Source organism: Hyperolius riggenbachi, chromosome 12 (assembly GCF_040937935.1).
Source record: "Hyperolius riggenbachi isolate aHypRig1 chromosome 12, aHypRig1.pri, whole genome shotgun sequence".
Lineage (NCBI taxonomy): Eukaryota > Metazoa > Chordata > Amphibia > Anura > Hyperoliidae > Hyperolius > Hyperolius riggenbachi.
Window position 1 is genome coordinate 102,197,157 of NC_090657.1, and position 24,998 is coordinate 102,222,154.

Consider the following 24,998-nt stretch of genomic DNA (forward strand, 5'->3'; position numbering starts at 1 on the left):
AATTGGATCATTTTATTGTACCGTATGTCGCCACCTTAAAGTAAATTTATAAAAAAAACCTCTGGGGGATACTTACCTCAGGAGGGAGAAGCCTCTGGATCCTAATGAGGCTTCCCCCATCCTCCTAAACCTCAGGAATCCAGCGCTGGCTCCCCCGAAACAAAGGATGTTGGCTGTGGCGTAGGAGCAGTAGTGCCTGAAACATTTACCTTCCCCGGCTGCAGCGCAGGCGCAGTAGCGGCTCTCCACTCAGGCTCCGGAGGAAATAGTCGAGCCCGACCGGGTCCGCTCTATTGCGTGATCACCTGCACCTGTGCTGGATCGTGGTAGGTAAATATTTACCTTTCCAGCACTGGATTGCTGAAGGCTTAGGAGGACCGGGGATGCCTCATTAGGATCCAGAGGCTTCCCCTCCAGAGGTAAGTATCCCACCAAGGTGGGTTTGTTTCCTAAAGGCTCATACGCACTCAGGGCCGGATTTGTACTCTTTACCGCCCAAGGCCAATGTCACCAGCTGCCCCCCTTCAGTATAGGAAGCGAGATGACCCCTATCCCGTTCCCTCCAGTATAGGTAGCCAGATGACCCCTCCCCTCTTTCCCTCTAGTATAGGTAGCCTGATGACCCCCTTCCCCTCCCGTATAGGTAGCTTGAGGACACCCTTAAGCCCTCCTTTTGCCACTCCCCCTGTTTCAGTACAGCTCACCTTCACACCGCAGCAGCCATCAGTGTCACTCACTTCTCTGCTCATTTCCAGTGCAGAAGCTTCCTCTTCCCCTCGGTCTCCAATGCTACCCAAGTCCGTAGCTGCCTGCCACAATGCCAATGTGCACAGAGAACAAGGTGGCCGCTGCACAGGTGGCCAGCAGCAGGGAGATCAGGCTCTAGCCTGATCTCCCTGCATTGCAGCACTTGCAAGCTTGCAAATGCTGCACCAGTTTAGCCTGCTGCTTTGGTGCCCTTGCTCCTGTGGTGCCCTAGGCCAAGGCCACTAGGCCATGGCCTAGGAGGCCTTGGCCTAAATTCGGCCCTGTACACACATCAGATTTTTCCAAACGGCCAGCTTGTGTAAAGTCGGTCGTTCAGCTGATAACGCTGGTTTTGACGGATCGGCTTGGCGGATCTGTCAAAACGAGCGTTATCAGCTGAACGACCGACTGTACACACGGCCGATTTGACGTCCAAATGACCGGTCGTTTGGAAAAATCCGAAGTGTGTATGAGCCTTAAGACTCATATACACGTACCGACAATCTGTCCAACTATCTTCCAAACTTGTCTTTTGGAAGATAAGTTGGGCGTGTGTATGGCTGGCAAACAACCAGATGACCAACTGATAACAGGTTGTTTGCTAGATCCAACCAGTGGATCAATCTGCCCAACTATTATATGCAGGTTGGAACGTGTATACAAGTCATTTGAACAACTTTGTTGTTTTTGAATGCAGACATGTTGTGCAGTTTGTCATTTAGCTTACACGCAAAGGGGTTTGATTCACTAAGACAAATAGCATGCCTTATCAAAGTTAGCACGCTTTATCAAAGTTAACACGCCTTATCAGAGTAGCGTAACGAGCACTACAAACCCGCAGGGGCTCAGGGCAGGACGAGTGGAGCTCTCGTCATTGCCAATTAGCAGGCATAAGTTTGCTGTGCTACTCTGATAAGGCATGTTAACTTTGATAAGGCAAGCTATTTGTCTTATTGAATCAAGCCCATAGTATTAGTTAGTTGGCTGGTTAGCGTGTGTGTACGTTCTTATCAGGTAAACAACTTCTTGTGTGGTTGGTCATGTTGTGCGGTTGGTTGTGCATTAAGTTGGATGTGTGGATGAGCCTTTACAGATCTTCTGATAGAGAGCTATATTTATTAGCTTGCTATTAGCTTGCTACGAGAAAGCAGAGCTTCCAACTGATTAAAAAAGAGCCTGTCTACTCTCTGCAGAGAAATGGCAGCTTCAATCTTAAACGTGATTTGAAAGGAGAAAAGGGTTGTGTTTTTATATTTGATATCCTCTGATCTATTATTTGCTGATCCAGTCTTTGTGTATTTTTCTAGCTGATCGTTCACCAGGCAGCCCCTAGGTTATTTTAAGGGAGGGTAAATAAGGTTTTGGCAGCAATCCCAATCCCCATCTTCCTGGAACACTGTTGTTTATCAATCAGACTCTGCTTCTATGGGAAAGGTGATGGTCGTCTCAAAAAGTAATACACACTCTTTACATGCACGTTACTTATAGCTTTGTGTAAGCAAACTTTTATTAGAAGACAATAAATCATCAAATTCTGTCTTTCCGTCTCTTCCTGCTCTAGAAGAATGATAGATTGCTACGTGGTTGCTATAGGCAACTCAGAGTCTTTATTTTCAGATACTTCAGAAATTTAAATTTGCTTGTCCTAATGTATCAAGCCTGTTTCATATGCATCTATCTTTAAGGCTCTTTTTACCTTTGGTGCTGTCATTTGCGTGTGGTCCGGTATTAGTCATGGAGAGAATCCGAAGATATAATAACAAAAGTTTTTAGGGCCTGTACACACTGTGCCGTGTTTTTAAAATTACATGCGAGTTTTAAAATGCAAAGCCTTCATTAAAATAAAAAAAATCGCATTGCACCAGTCATGATTTTCATGATTTTTCAATAGTGAAGGAAGACTGAGAGGGGCGGGGAGAGGCGGAGATCAGCCGCTGATAGACGCGTGTGAGGCAGGGCTGCAGCTCATAGCCTTGCCTCACACGGAAGCGCACAGGGGTAGCAAAATCTACAACCAAGTTGGTCGTGATTTTGCAGGGGGGGATTTGGAGGGGAAAGGACCCTCGTTCAGCCGCGGGATAGCGGCATTTTAGCAGGGGCACACATGCCTCTCCTATATATAAGCAAAAAAGCCATTTTATTTATGGCTTCAGACTCTCTTTAAAGGACAACTGAGGTGACATGTGACATGATGAGATAGACGTATGTATGTATAGTGCCAAGCACACAAATAAATAGGTTGTGTTCCTTTTTTCTTTCTCTGCCTGAAAGCGTTAAAAATGAGGTATGCAAGTGACACTTTCTGTCTGGGTCGAATAGGTCAGACTATAGCATAACTCTCACTGATTACTGTAGTAATTATAGTCATAAAATACTTTTCTGTCAGTAAATGGCTTGTGAGAGCAGGAAAGATAAAAAGGGTCAATAATTATTAGACATGAGCTCTAGCATGCTTCAGTGAAGGTGTCATTGAGCAGAGACAATGAAACAGTAAAAACTAGATTTAAATATAAAATAAAACTGTGGGATATCTAAAAAAAAGGTCATTTTTAGGAGGAGGAGGATAGATACAATTGTTTTTCTCATCAGTTTATTTTCACCCTGGATGTCCTTTAATGAAGTTGCTTATACAAAAACAAAAATAATGACAGATGACTATTCTAGAAGATGTTTAAGCCTGTAGTGAAATGGACAGGGATGAGATTAATCTGACTACTTGTAACCTTGGCACATGCTGCTCTCGCGCTGAGTATGACTGTATTCATCGCCCCTTCCAAGTAGAGCACTTTCTTCTAGGAGACACTGAGAAAGACACTTACCTTTCATTGATGGGGGAATGTAAGGACAAGGATTTGGTCTCTTTGTCTTTAGTGGTTGAGCATCTCCAGCCAGCTTCTGAATAACAAAAAAAAATGAAGTCACATTTAGCATATTTATGATCTACAGTCCACTTTTTACTGGCAAACCCCCCTAAAACACTATCACAGATAAGAAAGATTTTATGCAGTGAATAAAACAAAACAAATTAAATGGAGAGGTTAAGATTAATTTTATTATTGTTAAGTAATTTTATTGAAATGAACAAAACTCTCATAAATTGCAACGCGTTTCTTGGAACTGGGGTCCTGCTTCTTCAGGCAAATAAAAAGAACATCTCCAATGAGCCATAGTTGAGCCTAGTGCCTCAGTAGTGCAGTGGAATGACAATGTTTGTAACCACACTTGTCACAGTTTGACACAGCAGCAAAGAACCGCCTCATGTCATGTCATGTCGGAGGTGCCACAAGTTAGGCCATTTTGGCACTAGCGCTGCATGGCTAATATTGGCGCCAGGAGCACAAATTAGCTTAAAGGACTACCGAGGCGACCATTTTAATCTAATTTTACTCACGCAGCCCTGGTCCTCCTCTGTGTCCTGTTGGCCACACGTAAAAATAGCAGACCTGCGCAGGCGCAGTACGTGCCAGATGACATGGATGTGCAAGCACAAGTGCCCGCACATGCGCAGGAGTGCCAAACTGCTGGCGGGTCAGCAATCTTTATGGGTGGCCAGCAAGACACCGAGGAGAACTGGAGCTGCGGCGAGGGACTGGAATGGCTTCTAGGGGCTGAAAGAAGCCCCAGGTGAGTAAAAATAAATTAAAATGGTCGCCTCAAAAGTCCTTTTAATAAAAAAGGTAATTTGCCCACTGGCAATAGCCGCTGCCCGAATTACATGCCCCCCAAGTTGCTACAGCTCGGAGGGGGAATCGTTTTTGACGCAGGCTGGTAGTTTTAGTGGGAGCAGGGTGAGCCGTCTTTCAGCTTCACCTTGCGCAAAATTGCCAGCGTCCATTTCAAATGCACCCCGGCTACCGCCACTCTCATATGTGAATCTATAGCAAGCAGCCCAGCAAAGCCAAAAGAGCAGATGACAGGCAGTGGATGCACCCGCCTGCTGTGCAAATTAGAAAGGTTTACTTTAATAAGTTATAAACAACTGGAATCTCCGCCATATCATAATATAAGGCATAATAATGTCAGTGCTCTGGCAGGGGTTAAGCATTATAGCATTACAGGCAGCGAACAGGTTCTGCCATACCTAAGCAGAAATTTGAGAACTTTCTTAAATCACTTTCCAGTGATGCATCCCCACCGACATCAGCCGTATGACTCAGCAATGCCGTCACGCTGCGTTCCTCTAAAACATTTAGGGACAAGTAAACCTTTGGGCCCGCGCATACATCTCTGCATGTTCACTTGACAGCTGCACTGCTGTGGGTCACACTTCTTATTTAAAGTCTGGGGAGAGCCAGCTGTGATTTCTGCAGTATGGAGGCCGGTGATTACAGCAAGGAAGGGGCCAGTGACCGTGGAGCGCAGCCTGTTTATACAGGCCTTGACATTTTACATGGAATTATTACAATCTTCTTTACATAGCTCTATTTTCGGCGGCCTAAAGCAAAGCAAATAAGTTAAAGATCATTTAAACCTTATTGGATGGTGATGCTAAGCATTTGTACAGTGATATAATCAGTCATCTGTAGAATGTGTACTGTGTCATAAATAGAGTACGTCATTCTCTAATGTCATTAGATGCGTCTATATGGCAAATGTTTGCTACATCTTTACAGAGTCTGCTGGGATCACCAGTATTAGCAAAGACATGCTTTATCTTCCTTCTAGAGATAATAATAACATGGGGCAATAAAAGAGATTGTTACATATATTATTGCAGTAATGGATCTTTTCTAGATTTTTCATTAAAGAAATGCCCCTTCTCCAGTTTTTTGCAATCCGCCCAAAGTTAAAGAGGAACTGCAGTGAAAATAACATTATGGAAAAAAGTGCTTACATTTTACAATAATTATTTATAAATAATTTAGTCAGCGTTTGCCCATTGTTAAATCTTTCCTACTCCCTGATTTACATTTTGACATTTATCACATGGCTACATCTTTACTGCTGGCAGGTGATGCCTGTGGAAGGGGATACTGGTTGCTTGGCAGCTGGAAACAGCTGTTATTTCCCACAAAGCAACAAGGCTCCCACAGGGCGAAGTCAGGAGCGAAGTCAGTCACTTTGCTCCCACAGGCGAAGTGACATCACACTATGGGAGGGGTTTTTACCACAATATCAGCCATACAGAGCCCTCTGATGAGAAAAGGTAAAGATTTTTCATGGGAAAGGGGATATCAGCTACTGATAGGCATGAAGTTCAATCCTTGGTTACAGTTTCTCTTTAAAATATCAGCCTTGGTGTCTGTTCAGGAACCCTATACAAGACTGCTGATATATTATGTACCGTATGTAATATGTTTTTTAACTATATAAATTCACGACCTGCCCTCATCCAGTTTGAACCCGGAATAACCCACCCTGTCCCCAACCTGAATATCATGAGCTATTAATTTCTTACAATGTGGAGCCCATAGCCCAGCCTCTTGCCATAAGATGACAGTCACTCAATCTATGCGTTCTTTGGTGGACTGGGTGAAGCTCTCATCTTGGTTAGCAACGAATGCCTGCTAGATAACTCTTCTCAGGTGGAAAATCTGATTCTATTCAATACTGCACCTTCCCTAAACCGACTCACATTGCCTTCCAGCCAACCATCATCTGCAAGAGAGGTCTTTTGTATTATCTCAGATGAGTTTCATGTTAGCATCCCAATTCCATTGCATGCCATCACATGTTGAATGGAGAAATTCCATTTGCTTTTGTATTGGCACACCTCTGGCCCCACCTATTGGCTGTTGGCAAAAAAAACACCAGATACAGCACTGTTTCTGTAGATACTCCATACATATATATATATTTATATATATATATAGTCTACAGATGTTTTCCGGCCAACCATCTCAACACTTAATGAGGAACTTTAACCCAGGATTCAATTTCATCACAATCAGTAGTCAATACCCCTTTCCTTTTCCATTCTGTACTATTGCCTTGACAAAGGGGACCCCTCGGGGCCCCGAAACGACTCGTTGGTTCTTTGGAATGGTTGTGTCACGTATTTGAATAAAACTGGATTTGGTACTTAAGAGTGTGCGGACCTGCTGGAAATTTTACTTTCCTACGAGAAATCTTTACCTTTTCTCATATTGATCATCAGGGACATCTGTATGACTAATATTATGGTGAAACCCCTTCCAGTCTGTGATATCAGGGCCATGCTCCAGACAGTTTGCTGTATGTGAACCTTGTTGTATTGTGGGAAGTAACAGCTGTTTCCAACTGCCAAGCAAGCAGTAAAGGCGAGCAGTGCCCAGCACCCACCGTCACCATCACACCTCTGAGTACCGGTATGTCCATGTATGCTGCACTACTGTTTTGTATTTATGCATTCGGACTGTGCCTCACTTTTTGAAGAATAAATGTACGTTGCAGTGCCGATCATTCCTGCTCCTTCTCCTTCTTCCATGTATGAACTTTATAAAGGAAAAGCAGAAAATCCTATTCTAGGCAGTGGCCATCTTGCCAAGCTAATGCTTACATCATATTTTCCCTGACTCTTGTTTTCCCCTACTAACTATTGTAGTTTCTCTTGTTCATTGTGTATTCATTATCTTCCCTCTTCCCAGAGTCTTCAGACACTCCCACTGAGGTGTATACTAACAACTGCACTGTCTTTTTTTTATTTACCGGTACACATCCAATCACTGAGTCACCTCAACCTTGCTTGTAAACACAAGTAATTGGAGGGTGTTTCTGATAAGCAGCTAGGCAGGGAAATAAATAGAAGAGGAGGAATAGATTATAGATAAAAAGAACTCCCGACATTCAACTCTTTGGCACTAGGGCCAGTGCTCCTAAAGTATGTGATAACTACAAACCATAACAGCAGAAAAAGTTTTCCAAGTTTTGAATGCAGGATTAGCATCTTTATCACTTAATATACTCAGACTAGTTGCTGTTGAAATTAGATTTTTATGGTGACAATACTGCTTTAATGTTCTTGACCCCCCCAAGGTTTTTGTCTACAAACACAAACACAAGCCTATATCAGAGCACAAGGGCACACAGTGCACAAAAACCTCAGAACTGTTAGTTCACTTTGCTGTTGCTCCGTATGAGCTACAGGCACTATAGAGACAGAGATTTGTTCCTGGAATCTCTGAGCATAGCTTGTAACTGCATCAGCTTCCAGATCCCCAAAAAGACAGTGCTTAGAGATAATGGACATACTGTAAATCCCAATGCTTTTTCTTTTTACATCCTGCTTTTTTGTTCTCAAATGCCAATGCAGTGTTAGTAAGTAGTTTATAAATCTCATATATTCACCCTTAAGGCTGGTTTCACAGTGGGACGTTACAGGCGCACGTTAGAGCAGCCTGTAACGCACCCCACCACACAGCAATGAAAAATCAATGGGCTGTTCACAGTGCCCACGTTGCGTTACATAGTAACGCTGCGCCACCAGACAACGTACTGCATGCAGTATTTTCTAAGCGGCAGAGCCGCGTTAGACTGCTTGCACATGCTCAGTAACGTTGGGGAGGAGCGGAGAGCGGCCAGGCACATGGCTAATTAATATTCACTGCACTCAGTGACGTGCAGTGTTTACTTCCTGGAGCGGCCGCTCTGTGCAGCGATTGGCCGGCGGGACCACGTGATGCCGCATGCGCACAAGAGTACGCATCACGGACACCAGAGTGAGCTGCACAACGCGGCTCAGAGAGCACCAGGCGTTGCGTTAGAGAGCACCTTAGAGAGCACCAGGCATTGCGTTTTAGGGCACGTTATGCGACCATAACGTCCCCTAAAACGCAACGTCCTGGTGTGAAACTAGCCTAAGGCTGGTTTCACAGTGGGACGTTACAGGCGCACATTAGAGCAGCCTGTAACGCACCCCACCGCACAGCAATGAAAAATCAATGGGCTGTTCACAGTGCCCACGTTGCGTTACATAGTAACGCTGCGCCACCAGACAACGTACTGCATGCAGTACTTTCTAAGCGGCAGAGCCGCGTTAGACTGCTTGCACATGCTCAGTAACGTTGGGGAGGAGCAGAGAGCGGCCAGGTACATGGCTAATTAATATTCACTGCACTCAGTGACGTGCAGTGTTTACTTCCTGGAGCGGCCGCTCTGTGCAGCGATTGGCCGGCGGGACCACGTGATGCCGCATGCGCACAAGAGTACGCATCACGGCATCATGGACGCCAGAGTGAGCTGCACAACGCAGGGAGCACCAGGCGTTGCGTTAGGGGCACGTTATGCGACTATAACGTCCCCTAAAACGCAACGTCCTGGTGTGAAACTAGCCTAAAGAAATATATTTGCAATCATTTAATGGCTCCTATTCAATTAACTTTATCTCTTGAGTTTTAAAAATGACTTTTAAGTCACCAGTAGAGAAGGAAATACTTAAAGTGTACCTGAGACTGGGGATTCAAAAACATTACACATACCTGAGGCTTCCTCCAACCCACCACAGGCTTATCGCTCCCTCTCTGTACTCCTGCGCCATTTGGATCTTTCGCAATTTGTCCTGACCGAAGGACTTTGCGACTGAATTGCGGAGGATCCAGGTGGCGCAGGAGGATGGTGAGGGTGTGATCAGCCTGGAAGGGGCTGAAGGAAGCGCCAGGTATGTATAATTTTTTAAATCCTCGTCTCAGGTTCATTTTAAAACAAATTTGACAGCACTTACCTACTTTTAATACTTTTTCAATTGCAAATTGTTGATAACGTATTTTAAACAGAAGATTAAGATATTAATTAATAAATAAGATAGGAGATAACGCAAGAGAAAAAGTTAATTGCATAGAGGCCAAAGGACAATATTCTAATAACGTTTTTTTCCATGTGGACAATTTTACACCTTATCTAAAAAAAATAATAAAGTTCAGTACTTATCAATTGAAAAAGTACAAAATAGTAGGCAAATGGTCATATCAAACTCATTTTGAATATTTAAGTATTATATTGATGAGGTTTAAAAATATACACTTTGAGAAAAATTAGGAGAAAATGTAATATGATATGGCTCAATGGGCTTGATTCATTAAGCTGCACTGCCAAAGCAGCGCACCTTTTAGTGAAGGAGCGGCCACTATGCACGCCTTACATAGCAGCGCACGTTGCTATGTAAGGAGCGTTCACGCTTCTATCTAAGGAAGGCACGCTCCTTACATAGCAGCAAGCGCTGTTATGTTAGGCATGCATAGTGGCCATGCATACCTATGAAATCGCCGCCAGGAGACTTGGGCACAAGGATATAGTCGCTATATGGCTAACCCTGCTCCTGCACAAGTCCTGGCGGCGTTAATTACTATTCCCCCTCCAGGTCCACGTGGATGGTGGAGAATTATGTAATTCGACTTCTAGCTATTGCTGGCGGCTGAATTACAATGTTTTAAAAGTAACTTCAGCTCCGTCTTCAGACGGCGCCGAGGTTACTCACTGTGCGCCGCTATAGCCGTAATTCCTATTGCGGTCTATGGTGGTGCCGGCTGCACCCAAATCTCGTACGCTGTTATTAGAGCGCTTGAGTGGCCGCTCCTTCACATTAAGGTGCGCTGCTTTAGCAGTGTAGCATAATGACTCAAGCCCATCTAAACACATCATCAATAAAGCACAGTTCTAGTATCCATCAATGTTTTTACGAATCAAGATCAAACAAGTCAAGTCCTTACAGCATCAGCTGGAGTTTCCATAGACATGTGACACTAACTCAACACTCACTTGAAAAAGCCATCCTAAAAAACGGAGTTATTGGCAAAACAGCGACTATTTGTTGGGTGTGGCAGGCTTAATTTTCTGTTCCCATCTTCAGCCAAAATGTCATTAATGGCCAGCAGCTTCATCCCAGCATCGTTAAATTTCTATTTTAGGATTCCTTTAAACTTACAGCATTACCACTTTGGTAGTTCATTAATGCATACCGCCATTTTACCTAACTTTAATACAGGGTTGTCATTGTTGTGCTGTATCGACATTTCCAAGAATTAAAATTTCCAGGGACATTTACTTAAAATCGGGAACTGATGAATGGCTGGCATAAAAAGCAGAAGCTGACTGCTTATACACAGGACTATACTCCCGGCATTTACAGGTTAGGCTGTCCTTGGCATGCTGGGATGGTTATGTAGCTTCATATGGCCTCCACCACTTTTGCTGAAAATTTGACTGGCTGCTGCAGTTTATATGATGAGCTACTTCTAGAGTGTACAGCTACTTATATTGAGGGCTTTCACAGATGGTGGAGGTGATTGCCTGGTACCTGAACTAAGGTTAGCAATACACTATACAATCTTGTTTTTTCAGTCTTACCAGTTTTACATAGCATAACGCTTATCAAAACAATATTTTCAAAAGTAAAGCTTTTGCTTAATACGTTTGGTAAATCTGTATCAAGTTTGTATGATGTGTATGGCTACCCTAAGTTAGTAGAGCAAATGCCCAATGATAGTCTAATGTGGAAAGCAAAATAGCAACTGTCTTCAGGCTACAGATTAGATGAGCATATGATGTACAGAGCCACCAGTTCACAAGGGCATCCACCTACACTACAAAACCTAGACAATACACTTTACTAGCAGGGTTCAACCAATCCATCTGGACCCTAAAACGAGAAAAGAACTTAAAAAATGGATAGCAGGGTCCAGGAGGACAATTTATTTTTTGTACCCACATTTTAGAAATAGTCAGGAGCCTTTAAAAGGACATTGCTGAAATATTGACCTACAGGGGAAGCAGTTTCCCCACCATCCTATATAATAAAACCACTGTGTCCCTATGCCCTCCTGTGTCCCTGTGCGTCCATTGTGCATGCGCGTACCGTGGCAGACTTTGGACAGCGGTGGGAACGGGTCTGAGTGGTTGTGCGTGCACGAGGCTCGCGCCTGTGCACATGGGGCGCGCCCATGCGCAAGTTGCTGGGGGGTCACGACCGCGGCTTAGTGCCTGTTTTTAATGGGTGGGCCTTTTTACTAATTTGTAAAATAACACTATGGAGTGTTTATGAGAAGGGAAAATTGCAGAGAAATTATCTAGTGAATGATGATGAGGAGTGGACTAGGCCAAGGGCTTTTTCTTGGCCATTTTGGTGCACCAGAAAAAGGCACCTTTATTTCCCCGAGTCTTGTGAATAGGAAGATCGTCGCTTACATTAATTTGTTTTGACAGCACCAGCAACACATTTTCTAAGTTATGTACAGAAATCATTTTATTGCAGAATTGCAACAATCAATACAGATCAACTATAAAACAATTACACCTTGATAAGCACATTCATACTATGTACCATATCATTGTTAATATCTAATCAGGTAATCAGCAGTCTCATTTGGGTGTTAAATTACCATCCATACCTTTCTGAGGCCTCTTTTCCCCGAACTGTTTCTAGGCAGTGAAATGCCTCTTAAACTCTCACAACTGCTCACTGCTGCCTGGTAACTGCTTGTCGTTGCCTGGTAACTGCTCACTGCTGCCTGGCAACTGCTTGCTGAGCACACAGCTCAACAGTTCGTGGAAAAGAGGCCTTAACGTGGACCTGAACTCTTGCACAGGACAGAAGGAAAACATAGAGAAATGCACCCTGTGTGTATTTAGAAAGTTAGCCTGTCTAATTCCCCCTCTTCTGTGTCTAATAACAAATTGTAATTTGATCCCTTAACTGTGTCAACTGGCTGCCACGGCAGAGAGCTCATTTGTAAACACAGGATAATAACAATATGTCTGCTTACATGAAAGCAGGAAGTAGACAAACTGCAGATTTATTGCAGATTTGCATAAGCTGTAACAGATGAATGTTTTGCTTTAAAGTTTATTATGCTGTTGCTTATCTTTTAGAGCTGAGATGAAGTTCTGAGTTCAGGTCTGCTTTAATGGAATGGAACAGTTGTGCATAGGAACTCCATAAAGCACAAGGTGCTAAAAATAGCTCTCTGATACCAGATCTGACTGGGGCTCACTATTGGGCTTGAAACAGACCAATGGGAGTCCTCGAGGATTCCCATTGGTCTGCTTTATGTCCAATGGGAATCCCCAACAGTTTAATAGGCTTTTGCCAGGGCTCCTGTTCGTATTGTGGCGCTTGTCGGCATGGTGACCTAGTTGCCAGTGACCCGAGTAGTGCGGATGATGGATCCACAACACAGTTTAAAAAACGATACAACTAAGGCCATGAGGTATCTGGACAGATCCGCTTTAGAGCTATATTGAGGATCTGTCGCAAGTGGGAACCAAGCCTTAGGCATTCTATACAATGTCTGGATTTTATACTGCGTCTGTCATACACAAACACACAAACACATATATCGTATTTCAAATGCCATAATTTGATGTGGCCCGATTGCTAGCAAAGAGCTGACTAAAGTGAAACACATACACATGCAGCTGATTAACAGTTTAGGACATTAATAATAAACAGATGTCAGTAGTGATAATGTTGTTTCTGCAAAGAGTATCCGCAGGGCACTACGACCTACAATGTTGCAGTGTATAGCATATAATGTGTAATGAGCACGTCATGAGTGATAAGGAACACAGTGGACTATTGAAGCCTGGTATCCTGCTCACCCACTTCCCACCCCCACAACACTCCTCAGGTGGCCTTGCTGTGCCTTTGAGGTCACACTCACTGTGATTTTGGAGCAGAACATTCTCCGCTTTAAATAAACCCTTTTGTTCAGTGCGCTGAATTTCAACATCTCCCCCTTTCATCACAAATTCCATTACGTATTTTCACTCCATGTGGTGGGGGAGGAAAGGCAGTCTGCTGGAGGAGGTGGGAGCTATACCTGTTTAGTTGCTTAATCAGCCAAAAACAGCTGAACTAATCTCAACCCATTCAGTGCCTGACTCTGCAACTAAAACTAATCAACTAACGTACAATGCAAGCTGCACTTCGTAAAATTAGTTCTATCCTCTATGATTTCATAGCTGATATGATCCAAGTGCAGGATACTTATGTCGCGTACACACGCCTGATTTCTTCAAACGACAGGTCGTCAGACCCGCCCGCGGGGCGGCCGTTCTGACAACAGTTTCCCCGTGTGTACAGTCTGTCGGCAGGCTGGTTTTGACCAATCCGCCGAGCCTTATCAGCCTGCCGACAGACTGTACATAAGGAGAAACTGTTGCTAGAACAGCCGCCCCTGACGACCCGCCGTTGGAAGAGATCAGGCTTGTGTACGCACCTTTAGAGGGGGAGCTGCAGGTGACCATATGGGGGGTTTGTTGCTTCAAAGGTGTAGAAATAGGGTAAGCAACTCCTGCAACCTCAGGGGGGCCTGGAACTGAAGGAGGCCCCAGATTCTTAGGCTGTGTTAAAACTCTTGCACAGCACGCAATGAAAAGTCTTTATTCCACATATAGTTGCTGTAGAACACATGGTGGAGAGGTGCCCAAGTGTATAAAAAAGTTACAATATAAAAATAACTTTGAGGTGGCTTACCTCATCCAAGAAATCACTTACGGTACAGTAATTGATTTCTTGGATGAACTAAGCCACCTCAAAGTTGTTTTTTATACACTTGGGCGCCTTTCCAGCGTGTGTTGTCACAACTACACTTCTCTTTAAGGTGAGTCCTTCTGGGCCTCCAGGCTTCTTATGCAGAGTGCGACCTGTACAGGCAGCATCCTGTACCCGTTTGGAGGCGGTTATCCTCAGGCGCAGTTGATTGTTGCTAATCTTGCAACCCATCCTTGTGAGTACTGACCTGTTTTTTTTAACACCCACTTGAACGATTTTTATAACGTATGCACGGTTTTTGTTAAGAATAAAAATGTTTTGTGATGTATTACCGCTTCCTGTTGTCTTCCTATTAATTTGCATAAAATGCAATTGTAAAACGTATGAAAAAACACATTCAAAACGCATATGCGTTTTGTATATGCGAACCACAAACACATTAAAATGCACGCAAACTGCTTGATAAATGCATCTAGGAAAAAAAACCGCTAAGGCAAATGCAGCAAAAATGCACACAAAAAAATAAGCATATGACATTAAACACAGCCTTTCATGTTATGTGTGCACCCAGCCTTAAAGAAATGCAAAGTCCCGACCTGCTGCATTTTTCAGCTAACCCAATGTGATGGGCTTGCGCCACAAATGTTGCAAACTAGACTCAGTAGAAGCCTATGGGAATGGACAATGTCCATTCCAACTAGACTGGTCGCTGCATCAAAAATGCTCACATGTTCCATAGATTTTTGTCTCTACCACCGCCGTTCGGTCCACTGCAGGGAATCAGTGGCCAGAAGAAGCATGGGGCACCTCACTGGTTTTCAAAAAAAAAGAAAGAAAAAAAGTGGGAATCCTGCTTTAACAGGAAAAAGTCTCATTGGTTCATGATGGACCAATGAGAGTCCTCCCTGTTGCTAGGTAGCATTCACATTGATGTTTTACAATTCAACAAGGAAGCCCCTGGTCTCCAAAATGAGCTAAGACAGTGGCAAAAAGCGGGGACAACTGGAGAAGTAGCAACAGATGAGCACGGATGGAAACGGCAGGGATTGTGAATGACACCAGCGCATCCGGAGCAGATGTGAGTATTTCCACATCCACTGTGTTTGTGTCGCAGTGTGAACCAGGCCTTAGGTTCACACTTAACCTAGTAACAGACCATTTTCTGGAGTGGAAAGAAGCGGATAAACAGACATGTCAAAAGATTCTGTTATCTATAGGATCCATTCACATATGTCAGTGTTCAACGTATCCACTGTCTCACTCTCCGTTGCAGTAGTGGAACGGAAAATCTTGTTTTTCACAACTTTTCTAGACACTGCAACTGCTGCGTATGGCAACAGACACAATATAAATGCACTACAGCTGTTCTCACTAGTACTTTCAACGGAAACAAAAAATGAAGAATTCCATGTTACCGTAAACTTCAACTCGGGCCAGTCATAAAGTAGGACTGATGTTGGTGGTAGAAAAAAATAACAATATCATAAATCCACCTTCAGGGCTCATTCACGCTAGAGGCGTTTTTGGCCTTTTTTCAAGCGCAGGTGATTTTTAAAGAATCGCCCCCAAAACGCTTGTGCAATGAATGTCTATGAGAAGGTTTATATCAGCGCGGTTCGTGTGCTGTGCGTTCAGCAAAGCGGTGCCTGGACCATTTTCGGGGCGATTATGCTGTAATGGAAGGTATAGGAAGAGTGCTAAACGCTCACAAATTCGCTCTGTGGGGCGATTGCGTTTGTGTTTTAAAGAATAAATACATTGTATTTATTCTTTACCGGATCAAAGAGATGCTGACTTGCATCAGGAAGTGAATTAAAAATACGCTCTGGAAAAGCGCTTAGAAAAGCGATTTTCACAAAAACGGAATGCCCACCCAAGAGCCGGGAATCTGGAAAAAAAAATCACAAAAAAAACAAACCCCTAACGCGAACGTTATGTGAACGAGCCCTCAGACCCCTCCCAAAATCAGGTCTTCCTTTTGCCCATTGTCAACAATGCAAAAGGCATGCTACGATGACCACCAATGGATACAAAAACATAAATCCATGGACACAGCAGATCGATTCAAAATGATCTGCTGTGACCATACATGTTTCCAGTCTAGAATAGTGTGCACCCAGCCCATATACGTTCCAACATCATGTGTCCTGTTTCAGCCAACAGGATCCTGCAGTAACAGAAAACACAAAAATGTCCATTTTGAAAATAAGTTCATGTTTGTGAAGCAGTAATTGCCTTTCTCTGGGCATCTTTCCCAGTGCAGGTTAGAAGCTTGCCAAAAAGACTACTGCTTGTTTGAGTTCCTGTTGACTATGCAGCCAGTTATGATGTCAGGGAATGGCAGCCTCCTTGTAAGTCTTTGGCATATATATCGATTGCAAAATAGAGAGAACCAATATACAGTCATGGTAGAAATTGTTTGGCACCCCAGAAATTTTTCCAGAAAATCAAGTATTTCTCACAGAAAAGTATTGCAGTAACACGTTTTGCTATACACATGTTTATTCCCTTTGCATGTATTGGAACAAAACAAAAAAAGGGAGGAAAAAAACCCAAATTGGACATCATGTCACACAAAACTCCAAAAATGGGCTGGACAAAATTATTGGCACCCTTAACTTAACCACTTCGCCATATCTGGACGCATATATCCGTCCAGATAGGCAGTGGTGCTGCAGCCGTGTGGTGCGCGCGCCCGCGCGCGCTCCTGCTGCCTCCCGCTGCCCCCCCGATCAGTGAATGGGAATATAATTCCCATTCACCGATCTAAGTCCCCGGCAGAAATACCGACGCTTTCTCATCAGAGAGCGTGGTATTTCTGCCCCCAGGAAACTTCTTCTCTTCATTTTAGTTCCTAGATGCGACATCGTTCGCATCCAGGAATTTTTTGAATGTGGCCATCTTGTGGCCAAATAGTAAACTGCACCCACATACCTGTATTGAATAAAAAAATACATTATATTACATCTAAAATTGGCTATTTACCTCCCAAACTAAAATTACCCAAATACATTTTTGTATTAAAAAAAAAATAAAAAAAATTACAATAAAAAAAAAAAAAACTACATAAATAGTTACCTAAGGGTCTGAACTTTTTAAATATACATGTCAAGAGAGTATCTTATTAAATTTTTTGAAATTATAAGCTTGTAAATAGTGATGGACGCAAATTGAAAAAATGCACCTTTATTTCTAAATAAAATATCGGCGCCATAAATTTTGATAGGGACGTAATTTAAATGGTGTAATAAGCGGGACAAATGGGCACATAAAATGCATGGGTTTTAATTACTGTAGCATGTATTAATTTTAAACTATAATGGCCAAAAACTGAGAAATAATGATTTTTTTCCATTTCTATCTTAACCACTTCACCACTGAGGGGTTTTACCCCCTGACCACCAGAGCAATTTTCACCTTTCAGCGCTCCTTCCATTCATTCGTCTATAACTTTATTATTACTTATCCCAATGAAATGAACTATATCTTGTTTTTTTCGCCACCAATTAGGCTTTCTTTAGGTGGGACATTATGCCAAGAATTATTTTATTCTAAATGTGTTTTAATGGGGAAATAGGAAAAAATGTGGGAAAACATTATTATTTTTCAGTTTTTGGCCATTATAGTTTTTAAATAAAGCATGCTACTGTAATTAAAACCCATGAAATGTATTAACCCATTTGTCCCGGTTATAAAACCATTTAAATTATGTCCCTATCACAATGTTTGGCGACAATATTTTATTTGGAAATAAAGGTGCATTTTTTTCAGTTTTGCATCCATCCCTAATTACAAGCCCGCAGTTTATAAAGTAACAGTGTTATACCCTCTTGACATAAATATTTAAAAAGTTCAGTCCCTAAGGTAACTATTTATGTTTTTTTTTATTGTATTTTTTTTTTTAATTACAAAAAAAAATAAATAAATTGGGGAGTGTGGGAGGTAATGAGTTAATTTATTGTGTAAATGTAATGTTTGTATATGTAAAATGCTTTTAGGGTGTAGTTTACTATTTGGCCACAAGATGGCCACAGAGTGTTTGTTTACATGCGACCTGTAAGCGTCCGGAAGGACGCTTACAGGAAGCAGTAGGAGGCTGGGAGACTCACAATGATCTCGCTGTTTCTGAAAGAAGCAGCAGATCATTGCGGGGGCTTAGATCAACGAACGGGAATAGATTTTCCCGTTCATTGATCTCCGGGCGAGCGGGCGGCGGCATGCACGAGCGGCGGGTGCGCGCGCACGAGCGGCGGGAGCGCGGACAGCGGCGGTAGCGCGGAAGGTACGGATTTCTCCGTACCTGGTTTTTTAGGAGGGAAAAAAGGGGCGGAGAAATCCGTACGCGTGGGGGTAAAGTGGTTAATCTTCCTGTTAAAATGTATTTACAGTTAAGTGGCTCTTAGCAAAATGTACTACCTAAAGAAAGCCTAATTAGTGGCGGAAAAAACGAGATATAGATCAATTAATTTTGATAAGTAGCGATAAAGTTATTAGCGAATGAATGGGAGGTGAACATTGCTCGGATGCATAAGATTTTCGAAGCTGTAGGCTGAAGTGGTTAATATTTGGTTGCACACCCTTTGGAAAAAAAAACTGAAATCAGCCGCTTCCTATAACCATCAATAAGCTTCTTAGACCTCTCGCTCGGAATTTTGGATCATTTTTCCTTTGCAAACTGCTCCAGGTCTCTCTAATTGGAAGGGTGCCTTTTCCCAAAAGCAATTTAAAGTGAACCTTAAGTGAGGAAAAAAAATTGAGTTTTACTCACCTGGGGCTTACCTCAGCCCCCTGCAGCTGATCGGTGCCCACGACGAGTCGCTCTGATGCTCCGGGTCCCGCCGGCGGCCACTTCCGGTTTCGCCGTCAGGACCCGTCAGGCTGGGGAACGCGGCTCATGCTACGCGTTCCCAGCCAAAATAGCACCCCCTATGCGGCCATATGTCCGCATAGGCACCCGTATGCGGACATATGGCCGCATAGGGGTGCTATTTTGGCTGGGAACGCGTAGCATGAGCCGCGTTCCCCAGCCTGACGGGTCCTGACGGCGAAACCGGAAGTGGCCGCCGGCGGGACCCGGAGCATCAGAGCGACTCGTCGTGGGCACCGATCAGCTGCAGGGGGCTGAGGTAAGCCCCAGGTGAGTAAAACTCAATTTTTTTTCCTCACTTAAGTGCCTCTTTAAGATCTGTCCACAGTGTTTAATGGGATTTAGATCTGGACTCATTGCTGGCCACTTCAGAACTCTTCAGTGCTTTGTTCTCATACATTTCTGAATGCTTTTAGATGTATGTTTGGGGTCATTGATTTGTAGTTATTATAATGTCACCATTCAATTCCTGTTCCCTTTGCTACAGCTTACCATTTAGCCCTCAGACACTGAGGGAATTCTGAAGGCATCCAGCACTTCAGGCAAAGGACCCTTTTGGATTGGTTGGTGAATCCTTACACAATACAATTTTGATTGTATGTACAGTCAATACAATCTTCGATTTCATTTAGAAATCAGGTAAGCTGCCACCACTTCACATTAGCAAGCAGAGACGCAATTCTAGCTCTAGCTAGTCATATAGGAAAAAGGGTTACTTCAACCACCTCACTAGATATAACAATATATATTAATAAAACAGTTATGGTAACGTTCTCTCTGAAAGGCAGGTTTCATTGCAGAGGATACTCAAAACAAGCAGTAAGACAAACAATTTTTAATCATTTATTTTATAAGAAAATAGTGCATAAAATGAATACAATAAAATGTCAAAAATTATGTATCAAAGGAACAGATTGATATGGTTTCCTGACTTTCTTATCTCAGTTCTCTGAAGATCTGAGGTTATTTTTTATTTGCCCCTCTATACAGGGGAAGCTTTACAACTCTGCATAGGGAAAGTGTAAACACTGTCCTGTCAAACCTTCTACAGATACATTTTCTTCCTAAGAAAACTCAAACTTGAAGGGGGACCTCAGGAAAGTCTTTGAGAGCTACTTTTGGGCATATGTCGACTCCGTGAATGGCGAATCTGCCACAGGTATCAAAATAGAAAGATTGCAACAGAGCTTACTGGAAGTACAGAGCATGACCAGGTCATATATAGTGTTTGAGCTGAGGGTGACGGTTGTCCTGTGACTTTAGACAGCCCCTGGGAGTCTTTTCTGCAGTGTCACTCTCCTATGCTGGGCTGGCTGTGAAGTCCAGGACCAGCGTCTTACATTCTGCAAACTGCATAAGCAGGTCATACCAACCAGGAAATACAGCACCCTCACTCAGGTCATACAGCTCCTACTTCTCCACACTACACCTGGCCATGCTGCTGGACTTGATCCTTATTAATAAAACATGTAACCAAACCAGAGATGAAAATTCATTACTAACCTGATAGAATGTGGGGTCCTCATCTGCAAAAAAGAAAAAAAAATTGATGAAAGAAGAACATTAGTCCTATCCTCTTCTTTATGTTACTCTATGTCTCCTCGTTTGTTTCATTCCCTTCCCAGACCTCTCTTTTTTCTTCTTTTTCTTCTCCTCTTTTACCCTTCCATTCATACTGACCATTTAATTGTATTACTTAACTGGATTTTACTGTTATTAGTATACTTTCTTAAAGAGAACCCGAGCCGAAATTTTGGTTAAGAAACACATACTTCCCAAAGAAGAGGGAACCCTCTGGGTGTTGTAGAGGCTATCCATGTCCTCCTTGCCGCAGCACGCCACTACCCTCCGGAACATCAGGACCATGCTCCTCTTACAGCACGTGTGGCCATGCTGCACCTGTGTGAGCACAGTCGTGCCTGCGCAGTAGCACAGGGCCGCTTGTGCATGATGTGGCTCTGGCTTACTGCGCAGACATGGCCATACTCGCACAGGCAGAGCATGGCCACACGTGCTGGAAGAAGAGCATGGTGCCCTTGTTGGCATTCTTATGGGGGTCTGCGCTTAGCAATAGGGGACCGGAGGACGAAGTGGGAACGTCTAGGACCCAGAGGCCTCCCTCTTCTTAGGTAAGTATGTGTTTTTGTACCCACGGTTTGCCTTCGGGTACACTTTAAATGTTCCCATCTACCTTCAGCTTTATGGTTCTCTTGCTTTCACCTTCTGTGGTTGTTGCTTCTCATTATTTATGTAGGCATCTCCTTACTCGTTCCAGTTAAGTATGTCCTGATTGTCTCCCAGGAACCTCTAATCACCTTGCCTGAGATTTCCTGCATTCATTCACTCTAGTTTTATCCATTTTCCTGCCCATTCCATGTAATCATTCATTAACAGAATATAGGTATTGATTGCATTCTCATGGTGACCTAACACACAATCGTTATTGAGTGCATATAGTATAACTTCATAAGTTCTGAAATGTGGTGTGAAGCTTATCTTACAGACTTTGTAATGGAGAACAATAAGAAAATTGATAAACATTATTGTTTTAACCAGTCAACCCTTCCCCTGTTTGATGTCTTCATGTTATCTGCAGTGGATTTATTTACTTTTGTCCTGCTAAAAACGTTAGCTTTAGGGTGGTGCCAATTATTGGCTAACTCGAAAGACTGAAAATGAAAGCTTTCAAAAACTGTTTGCAATCATTGCCTGGGTTGGTAACATTTCATGTCCCTGCTTGTTTTGCAGTTTGATCCCATATATCCGCTGTTATGTTTAGGTTTTAGATTTGCGACTGAGATTCTGCACTTTTACTCATGCTCTTGTATTAAAGGAACACTGTAGGGGGGTCGGGGGAAAATGAGTTGAAGTTACCCGGGGCTTCTAATGGTCCCCCGCAGACAACCTGTGCCCGTGAAGCCACTCCCCAATGCTCTGGCCCCGCCTCCGGTTCACTTCTGGAATTTCAGACTTTAAAGTCTGAAAACCACTGCGCCTGCGTTGCCGTGTCCTTGCTTCCCCTGATGTCACCAGGAGCGCACGGAGCAGGCACAGGCCATACTTGGCCTGCGCAGTATGCTCCTGCTGCTATCAACGGGAGGGAGGACACAGCAATGCAGGCGCAGTGGTTTTCAGACTTTGAAGGCTGAAATTCCAGAAGTGAACCAGAGGCGGGGCCGGAGCATTGGGGAGTGGCTGCACGGGCACAGGATGTCTGTGGGGGACCATTAGAAGCCCCGGGTAACTTCAACTCATTTTCCCCTGACCCCCCCCCCCCCCCCCCCCTACAGTGTCCCTTTAAAGAGTACCTGGAGTGACATATCACATGTGCATATCCAGGCATAACCCTACTTAGAATTAATCTGTCTTCCTTTTTCCCCCTCATTGTAATGGTTTAGAATCCAGGGCCCACATGCAATTAACTTTTTCTCCTGCGTTTTCTCATAAGTGATATTTTCAAACTTGTCAATAAAGTACTTTTTAAATCACCAGCAAGCAAAAAAATACTTAAAATAGTTTTGATAGCACCTTTTCAACTATGGTACTTTTTGGTAGTTTTTCAAATGCAAAGTGCTGATAAGTTATTCAAAATAGAAGATTAAAATTATCTCCTAGGAGAAAACTTAGGAGAAAAACTGAATTGCATATGGCCCTAGGGCCCTTAACCATCTGGGCGATAATCCCGAGCTGAGCTCGATGTAAGCCGCCACAGAGGATTTCTCTACATTTTCTCCTAGGAGATAATTTTTCATCTTTTGTTTAAAATAACTTTTCAGCACTTTGCAAATGAAAAAGTACCAAATAGTAGGCGAAAAAAGCACTATCAAAATTATATGAAGTATTTTCTTTGTTGCTGGTGGCCTAAAGGGCATTTTATTGATAAATTGTGAAACTATCACCTAGGAGAAAACTTAGGAGAGAAGTAGACTGTATGAGGGCCCAGGGCCCTTATTCAATTCACTGCCCATCCTAAATTTGCCACAAGGAGATCATTTTTCATATTCTGTTTAAAATCACTTTTCAGTACTCTACAACACAAAAAAGTACCAAAACGTAGGTGAAAAGGTACCCTCAAAATTACTAGTATTTAGTATTAGTACTACAAGTATTGTCTTGCTTGCTAGTGGCTTCAAATGCATTTTATTGATAAGGTGTGAAAATATCACCTAACACTAACAGCCTGACTAATACTGCTGATGAGGTTGTAAAACTGTGTGAGTGAGAAAAATGCATCAGGAAACAGAGATCAAGGTTTGTCTCTGAGGGAGCTGAATAATATTATTCTTCAGATGCTGCCATCCACTTATGAGCCATTAGCACCATACCATAAGGCTACACTCCATATGCTGTGTGGGCAAAACAATGAGAAATCTTGCTGAGTCAGAAGTAAGGGATCAGCTGGTCGTGACACTCTAGTAGTTCCTATAGAACCCCGACTGTAGGGTGGGCTTAGACAGGAGAGACAAAAGTAGAGAGTAGGAACGCTCCATCATTTGACAATGTTTCAAAAGAATACGCAATAAAAATACACCTGCTGTAATTTTTTTTTACTGTAACTTACCTGACGAAGGCATGGAATGTGGAAATGCATCGTAACACTACCAGCACACAAGAGTCCAGCGGTGGGGCATCCAGGATCCAACTCCATTCGGTCCACAAATGGCTGTTGACCATGGCTGGTTTGAGGCCGCACCCACACAAAGCACATTGAAGGGCTTTATGCCCACCGACATGCTTGATTTACTACAACACAGTAAGTGCATTTTTATTGCGCATTCTTTTGAATAAAATGTCACACGATGGAGCGTTCCTCATCTTTACTTTTGTCTCTCCTGCTGTGTGGGGCCCACACTTGTCTACTAAGGAATGATACATGGCCCATATGCAATTAACTTTTCTCCTGCGTTTTCTCCTATGAGATCATTTTTCATCATATTTAAAATAACTTTTAAGCAATTTGCAATAGGAAAAGTACCAAAAAAAAAAAAGTAGGTGCAAAAGTCATATCAAAAAACTATTAAGTATTTTCTTGCTTGCTGGTGATTTAAAATGCATTTTATTGAAAACTTTGAACATATTACTTAGAAGAAAACTCAGGAGAACAAGTTTTCTCCTAAGCAATACGTATGGGATAAAAGCTGTAGTTTGTTTTGTAGAAAGGCTGCAATCTTTTATTATGGGGCCATGTACAATTCACTTTTTCTCCTAGGTTTTCTCCTAGCAGATCATTTTTTATATTCTATTTTAAATAACTTTTCAGCACTTTGTAATTAAAAAAGTAACAGAAAGGTAGGCGATAGAGTACTATCAGCATTAATTTGGAGTATTTTTTTGCTTGCTGATGGCTTAAAGGGAATTTTTTGATTTTTTTTAAAAGATATCTAAAAAAAACTTAGGAGAAAAAGTGAATTGCATATGGCCCATGGTGTCATTTAATAGGAATGCAATAAGAGCTTGTATTTCCTCATTTGGCAGGCCTAGTATTGTAGATAACTGTACACACAACTGAATGGGTGAAATAACCTTCCAGATAAAAATTAGAGCAAGGAAGGAAGAAAAAACAAAAAAAGGTTCCCTATAGTCTATTAGGTAGGTTGGGGATAATGAGAACGGGTCAAGATCCAAAGGGCCTATTCACCAATAGAGGTGATCAATGAGATGCAAATAATTATAATGTATAAGCATATTTAATGAAATTTGTATGCAGCTTGAAATTGGGCCAAACAAATGCACTTCCTTTGACTGGCCCAATTCCAAGCTGCATACAGGTTGCATTTAATTTGCCAACAAGATTGAATTATTAGCACCTCATTGACCATCCCTACTCACCAATATTGGGCAAATCTACAGAGTACACCCAGGCAACAACCTTAATAGCTCCAGCACAATCCAGCAGAGATGACAGCCACACCTCTGGAGACTGTTCCCTCCTGGAGTCCTCAATCACAGACCTCCCAGGGTAGCACCCTCAAGGCTGTT

At 42.9% G+C, this 24,998-nt stretch overlaps 1 protein-coding gene across 2 annotated transcripts in view; it reads right to left on the bottom strand.

Moving 5' to 3' along the window:
• PPP1R1B (protein phosphatase 1 regulatory inhibitor subunit 1B) overlaps positions 1 to 24,998 on the bottom strand; it is a 164,695-nt gene that overhangs the window by 59,982 nt on the left and 79,715 nt on the right. For both annotated transcript variants that reach the window (XM_068262659.1, XM_068262658.1), the window contains exons 3-4: positions 20,523 to 20,545; positions 3,567 to 3,642 (exon numbers count right to left, since the gene is read on the bottom strand). In XM_068262659.1, coding sequence (XP_068118760.1) covers positions 3,567 to 3,642; positions 20,523 to 20,545 — 99 coding nt within the window. The remainder of the gene's footprint in view (positions 1 to 3,566; positions 3,643 to 20,522; positions 20,546 to 24,998) is intronic.